The sequence below is a fragment of the Mustela nivalis genome, assembly GCF_964662115.1.
Source record: "Mustela nivalis genome assembly, chromosome: 14".
NCBI lineage: Eukaryota > Metazoa > Chordata > Mammalia > Carnivora > Mustelidae > Mustela > Mustela nivalis.
The window spans coordinates 10,473,638-10,487,889 of record NC_139033.1 but is presented as its reverse complement, the minus strand read 5'-3'; the positions used below and the strand labels follow the sequence as shown (position 1 = coordinate 10,487,889).

Here is a 14,252-nt window from a genome sequence, read left to right as displayed (position 1 = left end):
GCTCTCTTGCTCTCTTCTCTCAAATAAATAAAATCTTAAAAAGAAAAAAAAAAAAAGAAAGAAAAAGAATCTCTAGGTGGAAGCAAAACTAAAAGTACAAGAGAGTGAAAAACAAGTAGATAAGCTTAACACCATTGTCCTCAGTAAGAAACTACTCCGAGGGAGATATTGAAGTAAAAAGGAGAAAACAAAGGTATTTTGATTTTGTTTGAAGATGTCACTTTTGGCCTGTGAAGTTTAAGAACTTCTTGGGTATTGCAGTTGCAGGCATTTTTGCTTCTCCCACTGACTCTAGTTCTGTCATATCCAAAAGTCTCACCAGTTCCTCTTACTAGCTCATGTGACTATTTGTTAACAACAGTGGACACAAGCAGACACAGGCCCCGGGATAAAGGGTGCACAAGTGGTCAGCTGCTTAGACTGTACCCCGTGCCCTTCTGGCTGCCCCAGAAGTCTGCCCCCATCAACAGTTCTAAATGGAAAGGTGAGCAGAGGAGGCTCTGAATCCCATACATAATTAATGTCAATTTCTTAAGAGATTCATTTTGAGTCTTTCCATAAGAAAACTGAATGTTTTACAAACAATTTCCTGGGGGGGTTTAAATTCCTATTTCATCAGTTACACAATGTTTAATGATACAGTCACGACAGCACTTACAACAGCTCACAGGTTTGTGAGCAGAGTGGACTCCTGGCAAGCCTGCAACTCCCAGGTGGGAGCGGCAGCGCGCACACTGCCCGGAAGCGGCTGGCCTGCCAGGCCGTGGCACCACTCGGTACATCTGCCACGCAAAATGGAGAGGCATCCTCCATCCCACAGGCCAGGCAAGTGAAGGGCAATTCAGAGGGCTGCTGCCGTTTTCATGGAAATCAGCATGAACTGGTATGGAATACTCATGAAAACGTAAGAACATTTTAATCCAGATCATGGGAATACTTGATTCATGCTCCTTTGAACAATCTCTCTCTTTTTTTTTGGGGGGGGGGGGGCGGGTTTAGGGTGGGAAGGTTTATCAAAACACTCCTAATACATCACTAAGGGAAACAGCATCAGGCTCAGGCAGCAAGACCTGATATTCTGTTTACAGATAGAAAAATTCAACCTGAGGCTCCCAGGCTCAAACACAAATACCCAGGAGTCAACTTAAGTAATTCATGCCTCCTTGGCTAAAGTATATAGATGATACCTTTTCCTTGCGATAGCAGAACCTATCCATTTTCTTACCTCACCGAGTATCAGCTTTTACACTTTTACTGATAAAGCAGACAAAGAACATACTGTATAGGAACCTAGAGCTTTTAATTAAAAGGAACACAGTTTTATCTAAATCAGTTGCCACAATGATCTAAAAACCACTCTTTTCAAGTCTTCAATTCAGTCACAGGAGCAAAAACCCCTAAATTACCTTTATTTTCAGAACTGGAGCCAGTGTTGCTATCTGGAGCAGGCAACATGTCTTCATACCCCCATGATACTATGTGTTTGCCACCGAGCAAACAGGAGGGGGATCCAGGCCCCCCTTCCAAAAGCAACAGCCTAAAAATGAGGAGATGGGAGAATCAAAGACACAGAGACCATCCATTTCAGCAAGAAAATGAAAGTCATCTTACAGATCAGACAACTAAAACAGGTTTATGCAAATCTGCATCTGGAATAAATACATTTTTAAATTTAAAAATTATAAAGCCATGCTTACAGGAATGTCATAATAAAAATACAGCTATGTGTAAAATACGTATAGGTTTTATATATGCGTGGGATGGGGGGTAGGGTACCAATTAGGAGGCACATATCAAAACATTAGGAGTGGTTATCTTCTGATAATGAGATTATGAATGATTTTCAGTTTCTCCTTTATACCTTAACATACCTTAAAATCTATAATAATTCATTATAAGCTATTACATTTTTTTAAAAACCTACAAAATAAAAAATGAGAATTAGTATACTCTAGGAATACTTTCAAAGAAGGAAGAGAACACAAACAAAATTATTAAGATGAATATGACAATACACTTGTTTTAAAATATGAATCACTCATTGGTAAGTTTAGCAATTTACCTATTGAAAGGCTTTATGCACAGATCCTCCTTATGGGGTGGGGGGCGGTGGATAAGGAGCCAAAGTGATAGCTTACCTATACAGTACATCGGCTACGGGCAGGGACCCCAGATCAGTCTGTTTCTGTAACAGATGGACCGTATGAACGAAAGTTTTCAAGGATCCCCTAAAAATAAAAGGAGGGAACAGGAAATCATCAAAACTGGAAAGCCAAACAAAGAGGTTAATTTTATTAACCACAAGAGAGTGTTCCAAAAGAGGTCTATCCACTTCCGCCAATCAGAAGAGCTGTTGTACCAAACATACTGGATTTTTACAGATTACCACTGGCTCTCACAAAAAGTCCCTTTGTGAGCAGCACCAATTATGCCAGTTAGGATGTTCTCCCTGCATTTGGAAAGGTAAATAATTTTCTCCCAAAATAAAGGTTCAAAACCTAAGGCTCAAACACAAAAAAACACGTGGCTATTATGCTTCAGAAACATTTCATGAAGTCCTTCTCTAGTCTAGAGGAGAGGTTTTATAGAAGGGGGTTATACTTAAAGTCTAACAGTGTTTCCAGCCTTCATTTTTAGATATCTTTAGGTTCTTTTTTTTTTAGATTTTGAGAGAGAGAGAGCAGATTCCCTACTGAGCAGGAAGCCTGATATGGGGCCTGATCCTAGGACCCAGAGATCATGACCCGAGCTGAAGGCAGATGCCTAACCGACTAAGCCACCCAGGCACCCTTAAGTTCATCCATTTCACATAACATCTCCCCAAGCTCCATCACATGAAGTATGACTGCAAAGGAATACATTCAAATAATACATATATTTTGTATTAAGTCTACCTGAATGTGGGGCTCAAACTCATGAGCCTGAGACCAAGAGTCACATACTTTACCGACTGAGCCAGCCAGAAGCCCCTGAAATAAGTATTTTGTGCTTAGCGGGGTATTCCTTCTGCTTCCCTTGCTGTGAAGTACGTGACTATAATGCTTGCCGAGCTCACTGCTACCCAATTTCCTTTTGGTTCCCAAGCCTCAAGATTTGGGGAAATCTAGAATATGGCCAACGGAATCTAAAAGAAGGCACTTTTAAGATGCACAGGACTCACCTGGCCAGATCCCAAGTATAAATCACCACAGAACATTTCCTGAACTAGATGACCGCCTGTATCAGATAGGCCGACTTCGGATCGCTGCCTTATTCTCTCAGCCAAGGCTTTAATTGCTAGGTATCACATGCCTCAGCCCCAGAAGAAACGGAACACCCGACACTGGACTGAGTAGGCTTGAAGTCCTCTTAATTGCCCCTTTCACTACCCCCTGGTGCTCACAGAATCAAACCCAAAGAATATAAAGCAGGAAGGTGGCAGAGAGGGTCTAAAATCTCAAGTTGGGATTCATGCCTCTCACCAGCTACACCATCTCAACCCTGTCACCTAAATCCTGTGGATTTTGCTTCTTCATCTGTCCAACAGTGGCATCTCTGTGGCATGCAGGGAGGTTAAAATAGAGGGGAAAAGCACACGGGAACACTTGGGACCAACTGTAAAGGTATTATTACCTGCCAGACTGAATTACACTTTCAGAATAAAATTCAAACTCCTTCCACGGCTCCTAAGCCCCTACAATGACCTGAGCCCTGCCAAGCTCCTCTCCTGCCCCTTCTCTCTCCCACTGTATTCCAGCCCCCGGGTTACTGTGCTGGCCCCCTCAGCCACCCCAAGCACAAAAAAAAAATCAGGGTTGTGCCACTTGCTGCTCTTCTTGACCAGAACACACCATCATTGGCTATTTGATGTCTGGTTGGTTCATTCTCCTCATCCTGGCCTGTGTTCATTGGGCACCTCTTCAGTAAGGCCGTCCCTGGTATCTCCAGCTAATGCTGTCTCACCCCACCCCCCTCATCATTCTCTATCAAAAGATCCTGGCATGTGTTCTTATAAATGAAAAGCCCCCTGAAGTTATCTGATTCAGGTCAATTTTGCAATTGAGGGACCAACCATCTTGCTCACTGTTGTATCCCCAGTGCCTATGAGAGTACCTTGCACAATGTAAATGAGCAATAATTATTTACAAAATGAATCACCCCGAGTCCATTCAACGGCAAAGTGTGAAACCACTAATCACTATATTCCTAAGAATCAGCAAGATTCCTGGCAAAGTTACTTAATAAATTGGCTGAACAAGTAAACATTCAAAATAATATTTTGAAAATGTTGTCTTTGAAAGCATCAATCTCAAACGTTCAATAATAGGTGCCAAATAACTTCATTAAAGTAGATGACCAACTGAAAAGGTGAAGACTTCTGATGTAAAGAAAGTCCAGAAAGAGGTGACAATATTAGCAGTATAGGAATCATCTTTAAACACAAAACAAAAAACATGAAGAAAATAAAAACATTCATTTCAACATTTCTGAGTGGAATTTGGAATATCAAGCACATGAAACAATTTCAGTAATCATCAGATTGAATGTGGGCACAATAAAAAAAGTTTGATTCCATATTCAATAAATAAAAATGTTTAAAACTAAGTTGATGATTATTCCTAACACTCCAAGTCTATCTAAAGAATTCTACTTAAAAGCAAAATTTCGGGGGCCTGGGTGGTTCAGTTGGCTAAGTGCCTGATTCTTGACTTTGGCTCAGATCATGATCTCGAGGTCATGGGATTGAGCCCCATGTTGGGCTCAGAGCTCAGCAAAGAGTCTGCTTGAGAGTTTCCCTCTCCCTTTATCCCTCCCTCTGCTCATGGTCTCACTCTCTAAATATAAAAAAAAAAAAGTTTTTAAATTTTCTCAAAATGGGATTTTTAAAAAAGATTTAAGGGCACCTGGGTGGTTCAGTCAGTTAAGCGTCTGCCTTCACTCAAATCACGATCCCAGAGTCCTGGGATCAAGCCCCATATCAGGTTCCCTGCTTGGGAGGAGCCTGCTTCTTCCTCTTCCTCTGCCACAAACCCTGCTTGTGTTCTCTTGCACTCTGTCAAATAAAATCTTTTTTAAAAGTGAATACAAATAAAAATTTATTTATCTATTTGAGAGAGTAAACATGCACACATGCATTGGGGAAGGGGAGAGAGGAGTAGAGGGAAAGAGAGACTCTTAGGCAGATTCCCCACCGAGCACAGAGCCTCACATGGGCCTCAATCTCACAACCATGAGACCACGATCTGAGCCAAAATCAAGAGTTGGATGCCCAATCGACTTAGCCACCCAGGTGCCCAATACAAAAACGGGACTTTTGTATTGGTAACAAGTTTATTTAGGGTCTAAAATGGTCTTCCACAAATACAAGATACCAATCTAATATAAAGCCTTTCCAGGAAAACTTAATTCAGTGCTACCCACTGTCTCCAGAATTAAGCTCCTGTCAGGATTTCCACAATCAACCAGTCTTCAGGGATCTAAAACTAGGCTAGGACAGTTTGCTTGGGGCAAAGAAACTGACAATTAATCCTGGTGCCATTTTGCCTTAAAAATAGTTTGAGAGTCAACCATTTAAAGGTCAACTTTGAAACCATAAAAATAGGGGAAGAAGTCTTATAACCAAGAATTCTGTAATCTTTCAAGAAGAATTTTTCCACATATTCTTTGCTTAAAAGAAAAAAAAAAAGGAAAGAACTCTGAAGCGAGAAGGACAGATTAATGACATTAATTAATGACACTAATCTGTCAGACCACAGTCCTAATTGGTCTCTAGACGACTAGCTTAAGGAAAGCAAGGGCAGTGAACCTTTTTCTCACACATACAGGTTACTGGGCAAGAGACTTGTAGAGACCCCCTCCTGGAAAAGTAACTCTAACATTTACTATTGATATCAGATCAACAATTAGATCAATTAGATCCGCTTACACAAAAAGGACGGCACACTATTCAATTTGGACATACACAGGGGCACCAGGGTGGCTCAGTTGGCTAAGCATCTGCCTTCAGCTTGGATCATGGTCTCGGGGTCCTGTGAGCAGGGAGCCTGTTTCTCCCTCTCCATCCACTCCCCCTGCTTGTGTGTGCATCTCTCTCTGTCAAATAAATAAGATCTTTAAATCTGGACACATACAGAGAGATCTTTCAGTTAAATTAATGAAAGCAAGCATCATGGTCCAGAAATATAATTTGTGACCAAGCCTGCATAACGGAGTCCGGGTAATAATAACTCACTCACTTGCTGAAAAAATTAAAAATGAAAAAATGAAGAAATTAAAAGCTCTACCAATTTTCTGGCCATCCTTCGAGGAGAAATATAGATAAACCATCCTCCACCAACTGCGGGACCTACATCACTAATCATCAAGGGGGTGAGGAGATACGGCAAGGGCTGGCTCTCCCTTTTAAGCCGCTTCAGCTTTATCACAGGATGGCAGACAACAAACACTTGAACTTGGGCTCCAGCTCAGGGTCCTGGTGCCAAGTTTTGGTGAAAGTATCTTATGCGCTGTCGAGGCTGTGAAATTCAATATTGCCAACGAAGACTGACTACTGGAGGTTAAGACTGCCATCACAGAGGCCCGCCTCTCACTCCACAACCCCCCGCCCTCACCACCCCCCCAGCAGCAGCCATCACAAGGCTACCACGTGGTCCATTTGCTGGTCCTTACCTGGCACACGCCAAAGCCACCAGAGCAGCAGCAGCATTTTCTTTCTGCTTATGTGGGATGTGTCGGCCGGTGTCCGAAGTGTCTTCTAGCCAGGAGCACAGCAAAGTTTCAATTCCATTGAGACAGTCAGCAGGCTCCTTGGTCAGGCTCAAAGGCTGGCAGTCGCGAAGGCAGTTCAATAGCACCTCAGCAGTTATGTTACAGAGAGAGGGGTCCGTTCTGCTCTGGGACTGGATAAGGGGGAAGACCAGCAGGAGCCCCATCCGAGATGTGAAGGGAGCTTGCTCGGGTTGCTGCAACAAGCCCTGGCGTTTGAGCAGAGCCAATGTTTCTTCGTCACCCGAACTTTCTCTTTCGTGCTGTTCTTCCAAGGCCAGCTGGCGCTGGGCATTCCACAGTCCTCGCAAGGCATTCAGGCGGTACTCCAGCAGGCGGGCATACGCATTGCTCTGATTCCCACAGACGGAGCGCAAACGTTCGGCTAATTCCGTCGGATTCTTGGTCTCAAACGTTAAAATCTAAAGGGAGGGAACAATAAAGACATTGGTATGTACAGTTTTTCACCATGGCTTTCATCAGTTCCAGCAAATATATCCGATGGCATCTAAAAATAGTCCACATAAGTCATCTTAGTTGGAACCAAATATGAAAATAGGTGTTGTAAAACCCAGGTATTTGCTGGAGACTTTTTTCTGTGGCGTTTCTGCTAGTGCCCCGGTTAAAAGTAATATCAGGCCTGGGTCAAAGAGCACAAATCATGAAAACAGTTAAGTATGAAGTCGGAAATTAATTCAAGTAATTTTAGAAAATTGAGGTACAGGTCCTTGTTAAATGCTTTTGAGGTATAATATAAGTCTAATTCCCATTACCAAGTGGACTGTAAGTGAAAAGAACAAAATTTCATCTTCAGAATCGAATATACCTACTCCTAAATCATTGATATTGTATTGGTCTTTGATTTTGAAGAACACTCCATTCTTACTACTGTTAATCTATTATCTCAGTTGGTAACATGGTATAGATTAATTCGGTTCATACTGATCAAGGAAGCACTATTTTCTTGCCAAAACATACAATTACCAGGAGGCCTCTAGATTTTCAGCCACTAGGAGAATAAAACCATTAAATCCTTAATCCTAAGAAAGGAACCAACTATCAAGATAAAGAATTAAAGGGACTTTATGATGCAAAAAGCATATGCATAGAACTAGGTTAAAATGAACAGACCATTGTAAGGAACCAAGGAGGGCACTTTAGGAGCAAGCACATTAAAACTGACTACCAGGCGCCAGGGGTATCTGGTTCTCAGTAGACCAGAAAGTCAGGGTGAGAAGAGGTTTGAAATAAAAGCAAAGAAAATTCTGTCACGTCATTGGCACTGACATTTTGAAAGGTTATAGATCACTTTATTTCTCTCAGAAACCTGCAAAATACTTTTATTACCTCAAACTTTGCCCTTGAAAACAGCCCAATCCAGAACAATGTAAACACAGTAACAGTCTTGCTTAGCTATACATGCAAGTCACTGAACTGAAAAAATGTTCAATTTAAACAACAAATTCTGGGGCACCTGGCTGGCTCAGTCAATAGAGTGGGCGACTTGATCTCAGGGTCATGAGTTCAAGCCCCATGTTGGGTGTGGGGCCTATTTATAAATAAATAATTTCAATTCAGAAAATGTACTTCATTTTTTTTAAAAAAAGGTCATGTTAAAAAAAAAAAAACAGTAAGTAATTCGAATTTCAGTGCCACCCTATCAGATCAGAAAAAACTTCCAAATGCCATAAGATTTCAAACAACAACTTAGCAATAAGAAGAAAAGAACCATTGATATACACAACTTCAATGAATCTCAGTGGCACTGAATTGAGGGAAACCCGCCAATTTCAAAAGGTTGCATCTGTAGGATTCCATTTACAGGGTTTTCTGGAAAAAACAGAATAGAACTATATAGTGATACAGAAGAGATCAGTGATGGTCAGAGGTCAGGGGAATAGGCAGGGAAGGACTAATATAACGATAGTATAAAGAAATTTTTTGGAATGAAAAAGCTGTTCTGTATCCTGATTGTGGTGGTGGTGGGATCCTGAATCTATAGGTGTGTTAAATTCATATAACAGTATGAATTTAGGGGGGTTACCCTAAAAAGGGCTATTTAATTATATGATAATTTCTAAACAAAAGGAAAAAAATTCCAACCAGGCTATATCTGTGTTCCACTAGATATCATTGGGTACAGCTATATTGCAGGTCGTATTAAAATTAAGAACAAGGGCCATTTTTAGTTAGTTTTTAATACAACAGGAGCAAACAGTGTTTAATTGTCTTTGACCATCAAGTCATACCGAACTGTATTCTCCTAACTTTTAACTGGATTCAAACACAGATCACCCTTTTATTTTTCACATGGCAGCAGATAAAATAACTCAAGTTCCTTAAAAAAACAAACAAAAAAACCCTCACATTTCAAGGGCAACCATTTACCTTGAAGCTGTAATCAATATTCAAGGAAGTCAGACTGCCTTTATATTCCCCCCTCCTTTTAGGATCTTCCCTCAAAAACCAGCCTCTACCATTAAAATCAATAACTAAAGACTGAGATGATTTTAATGTTGTTAAAAAAAATGAAAAGGCGACTGGGGTGGCTCAGTCGGTTGAGCCTCTGCCTTCTGCTTGGGTCATGATCCCATAGTCCTGGGACCGAGTCCAGTGTGGGCTCTCTGCTCAACGGGGAGGTTGCTTCCCCTCTCCCTTTACCTCTTCCGGCACCCCCTCCCCACCCATGCTCTCTCCCCCTAATAAAATAAAAATTTAAAAAAAAATCACAAAGCTTTGTCTCCTACTTATGAACATCTAAAATGAATTTAAGAGCTTTCCAATATTGGTTTTGTGATTTCCACCCAATACTACTCTTTGATATAAAATACATATGAAACACATACAAGTTCCACACATTTTATTTATGGTACATTGATCATCTACTTTGTTTATATGAAGCAAGTACTAAAAAATTCAATACAGACTTTTATTAGAACCAAGAATCAAAGAACAACTCAGTAACATTAAACCTACCTATTTCCTTTTATTATCCATCTTAAAGATAAGTGGCTCTAAAATGTGGTATTTCATGGTTTGTATAAAGATGTTTATGACAGAATCTAGAGCTAACTCCAAACATTAAGACTAGCTAGAAAAAAATTCTATAATACACTTCTGCACTTTTCTTATGATTCTATTTTTATAAGTACTTCAGCTATATTTTGGCATTCCGAAAAGGATTTTGAAAGGATCTGAGTTATAATTAACCAAATATTATATGATATACACACTTAAGTGACTTATGTTTATTGATTTAGCAGTATCTAAGGCACACTATGCTTTCAGAAATCCATTAGGCTACTCAGCATTCCATTGGAATGGCCCCTCATGAAAACTAAGAACTGTGCGCTACACTGCTGTTTTTCAGAATTCGAAGTTGAAGGTCATGGCCAAAAATCATTTCATAAAGACATCATACCTTTGAGCTTTAGTACATCAGCGATGAAGGATCTATTCTGGTACTTATGAATATTAAATGATTTGTCTCAGATCCTCATATAAAAACCACTGCTCTCAGTAACTGCTTTTAAAGAAGATAAAAAATCCAAAATGTCATTAGGAAAGGAATACTTTCCTTTAAAAAGGGGGAAAAGTATTTAAGGAGCAGGGAAGATCCCCCATCATCCTTAATCAGAAGCAAGGGTCACTAACTACTTCAGGGATAACGAATCACCCAATGAAGGGAATGACTTTCAAAGTAATGTGTTGCCTTAATTTCTTTTTTTTTAAAGTCCTACATGACACACAAGTTTAATCTAAGACAACATCATTCTGGAAAGTCTAACAGAAGGTAGGCAAAATATTCTTTGCCAGCCAAATTTTGAACAAGACTCCAATATTTGACGTAAGAGTAGTTATAGAGGATCAACTCATTTCAGCCAATTTCTTTCCATTTTCCATGTGGAAAAATACAAGAGCATGTACCTTCCAGCCGTGATGTGAAATGTGAAATGTCAACACGCATTTCAAGTAATCGTCATAGTGAGAAAAAGCAGAGAGGCTTTTGAAGTAGTAGAGAATGTTACAAATAAAGAAACTAACTAAACCAATAATTAATAGAAAAGATTAGGGCATGAACTATTGTATTCCCCCTAAATGTAAATATTAATTTCTAACTATATCACTCTTCAGAAAAGAGATGTAAGTCTCTAAAATTGTCAAGAAATTAAAAGATGTATTAGAGCCTACCTCTGAAATAGAGTAACCCCTTTCTAAGAATTTAACCTAAAAAAATTTTCCAGAAATAAATATACTGAAGTTTCATTATAGTGGAAAAAGCAGACGAAATCTTAACATCCAAAAAAGAAATGTTCGGGGCCCCTGGGTGGCTCAGTCGTTAAGCATCTGCCTTTGGCTTACTCCTGATCCCAGGGTCCTGAGAAACAGCCCTGTATCAGGCTTCCTGCTCAGCGGGTAGCCTGTTGGAAGCCTGTTCTCCCTCTCCCACTCCCCCTGACTGTGTTTCCTCTCTTGCTGGGTCTCTCTGTATGTATAAATAAATAAATAAATAAATAAATAAATAAAACCTTAAAAAAAAAAAAAAGCTATGTTCAGGGGCACGTGGCTGGCTCAGTTGGTACAGCATGTGATTCTTGATCTTGGAGCTCTAAATTCAAGCCCCACGTTGGGTGTGAGATTACTTAAATAAAATCTTAAAAATTAAAACAAATAAAAAGGGAAGGGGGGCCTAGGTGTCTCAGTCGGTTAAGTGTCTGTCATCAGCTCAGGTCCTGACCTCAGGGTCTTGGGATGGAGTCCTGCATCAGGCTCCCTGCTCAGTAGGGAGCCTGCTTCTCCCTCTCCCAGTACCCACAAGGCTGTGCTCTCAGTCTCTGTCAAACAAACAATATTTTTAACAAATGAAGAGAAGGGAAGTGTTCAATTAAAACATAGGACAATGGAGGGGCGCCTGGGTGGCTCAGTGGGTTAAGCCGCTGCCTTCGGCTCAGGTCATGATCTCAGGGTCCTGGGATGGAGTCCCACATCAGGCTCTCTGCTCAGCAGGGAGCCTGCTTCCTTCTCTCTCTCTCTCTCTGCCTGCCTCTCAGTGTACTTGTAATTTCTCTCTGTCAAATAAATAAATAAAATCTTTAAAAAAAAAAAAACATAGGACAATGGAATATTATGCAATAACTTAAGCAAGTTAAAACCAAAGATAAAGCAGAAAAATTATATATGCCCTATAAGTAGGACTATGTAAAACATGCTTGTTCAATTTGAAAGGTCATTAGTATTTGTGGTAATAGAAACATGGATTTTTCTCTATTTAAAAAAACAAACAAACAGTGATGACAAGTTAAATAGTTCATATTTAAGCGATCATAACTACAGGGGATACTTTTGAAAAGCAAACGCTATCTTTAACTGGTAGTCAAACAAATGGTGACACAGTGGATATATTTAAAATAGGGAGGGGGGGACAGCTGACAAAAAATCATCACCATACCACAGGATATGCTGTCCTTAAATCCGCTGACGAGTTCCATCTGTTGCACTTTGGCAGCAAAAAACACAGGGCTGATTAGATTCCTGGTTAGGAGGGAAGACTGAATGGTGGGATGGGGAAGGCCACAGATATTGGGAGCTATGAATGAACAATAAAACCTTTCACTCTCCAAAATGAAAGGATACTTAAAACTCAGGACTGTGCCAGCCTCGCAGCACATACACTGATACTCAGGATCACTCAAGCTCCGACAGATGAATTACATTACTGTGCTCCCCATTATGGTACATTAACCAATTCATTCTACATACCCGTCAGCATAAAAGGAATTTATACCTGGGTTATTATTTCAAAGCAGATCAACTGGCCAGACTTGCAAACCCAATACAAAATTTGTAAGGAAAGGTTATAGAATACTGAAATCCTCTCAAATGTTAGAGTGCATTTTTTAAACCCTTCTACAAATTTTCCCACTGTTTTTCACATTATGAAGATGGCAATCATGGCCAAATTGAATTGCATATGGCAATTCACAGAATGTAAGATCTCAAGTGAACCAAGTAAATGAATTGTGAGTGCAAGGATGGAATTCTATCTCTAATATGAAAGCCTAATTCAAGAGTGGATCACTTATCAATTAAACTAAACCCCGAAGCTACATATCTGATCCTGGAAATAGGTATTCATTTGAATGCTTTTTTGACATCTCCGATTTTTAAAAAGGATCTTTTACTTGACTGACAGACAACACGATTAAGTGTCACAGTTTAATTCATGAGTTTTAGCCGCGAGCTTGGTACCTCAACTAGAATGGCCTTTGACTGGTTTCCAGAATATTTGGTTTAGGCTCAGTCCTGTAAAACCTGCTCCAGCACTCAGTGATCTCGCCCACATCTTCACGCACCTGCTATTGATGGCAGGATTGTCAGACTGGTGAGGACTCAGGGCACCTGGGTGGCTGAGTCAGTAGAGCATGTGACTCTGGGTCCTGAGTTCAAGCCCCATGTTGGGGGTAGTTAAACAAAAACTCCTGAGAATTCCCTATCTAAGAAATCACTTTCCCAATTCTTCTTGCATAAAGTTCCACTTGACCTTGCCCTTATCCAGCTTTCATCTTTTGTCATGTCCTCATGACCAGGGTCCTATTTTTCCATCTCCTGGTTTTGTTGCTTAAAAGTTCACCCCATTCAGCCCAACTCCTACCTTTCAAAATTCAGCTCTGCTACTTACTTTTGAAAAATTCTGATTTCGTTACTCTCTCTCTTCTCCTTTCCAAAATTAGCTACTACGTGCTTCCACAGTATCCAGCACATATCTCTATCAGAGGATCCACCACAAACTGTAAGGAAAAATGTGTCTGCTATTTCACAATAGGAATAGATTGATGATTTGTTAGGAGTGCAGGAAAATCTCTCTGAGATGACATTTGTTAACTGCTTACTTCACATACGTAAAGATTACCAGGCTGTGATATATTCAAACCCTTAGCATAAGTATATTTTAGTAAAAAAACAAAAACCACTGGTTTTTTAAATAGAGAAACGTAACAAAGAAGGAAACCCTGTAACTCTAATATGCGTAACACCACACTACTATGTTGTTTATTCCCAGTCTGTCCCCTCTTTCAACCAAGTACTAAAAGGGGAAAAACCAGAGCTTATTCACTTTTCTAACACCAGAGTTTAGCACAGTGTCTGGCACATAAATATTTGATAAATTAACAAATGAGATGATACATTAATTCCAAGAATAATTCCCTTAGGATGTACATCTGGTTCCCACTATACTTCTGAGTAACCCTCCTTCGGTTGGACTAATTATAAATCTGCCTTCTGGAGCAACAGAAATTCTTCCTCTTCCACGTAAGAGCCTTTTAATCAGATGAAGAAAATATGTGTAGTGAAAGAAGGGAACACCAAAATATGAGCTAGAGCCGTTGTTCTCAACCCTGGCTGCACATCTGAACTGTTTTGGGAGCTTTTTAAAACAATACTCCTGAGTGGGCCCCCACTCCAGTCAGATTAACTCAGAATATTTAGGGATGAGATCCAGGCTTTTT

General features: G+C 40.2%; 1 protein-coding gene across 11 annotated transcripts in view; it reads right to left on the bottom strand.

Annotated features, from left to right (window-relative positions):
- The window catches only part of HECTD4 (HECT domain E3 ubiquitin protein ligase 4), a 184,725-nt gene that overhangs the window by 122,823 nt on the left and 47,650 nt on the right, over positions 1-14,252 (bottom strand). For all 11 annotated transcript variants that reach the window (XR_014302557.1, XM_082698252.1, XM_082698254.1 and 8 more), the window contains exons 2-4: positions 6,649-7,166; positions 2,139-2,228; positions 1,407-1,537 (exon numbers count right to left, since the gene is read on the bottom strand). Coding sequence is in view for 10 of the 11 variants with exons in the window: in XM_082698252.1 (XP_082554378.1) it covers positions 1,407-1,537; positions 2,139-2,228; positions 6,649-7,166 (739 nt within the window). In the remaining variant the exon portion in view is untranslated. The remainder of the gene's footprint in view (positions 1-1,406; positions 1,538-2,138; positions 2,229-6,648; positions 7,167-14,252) is intronic.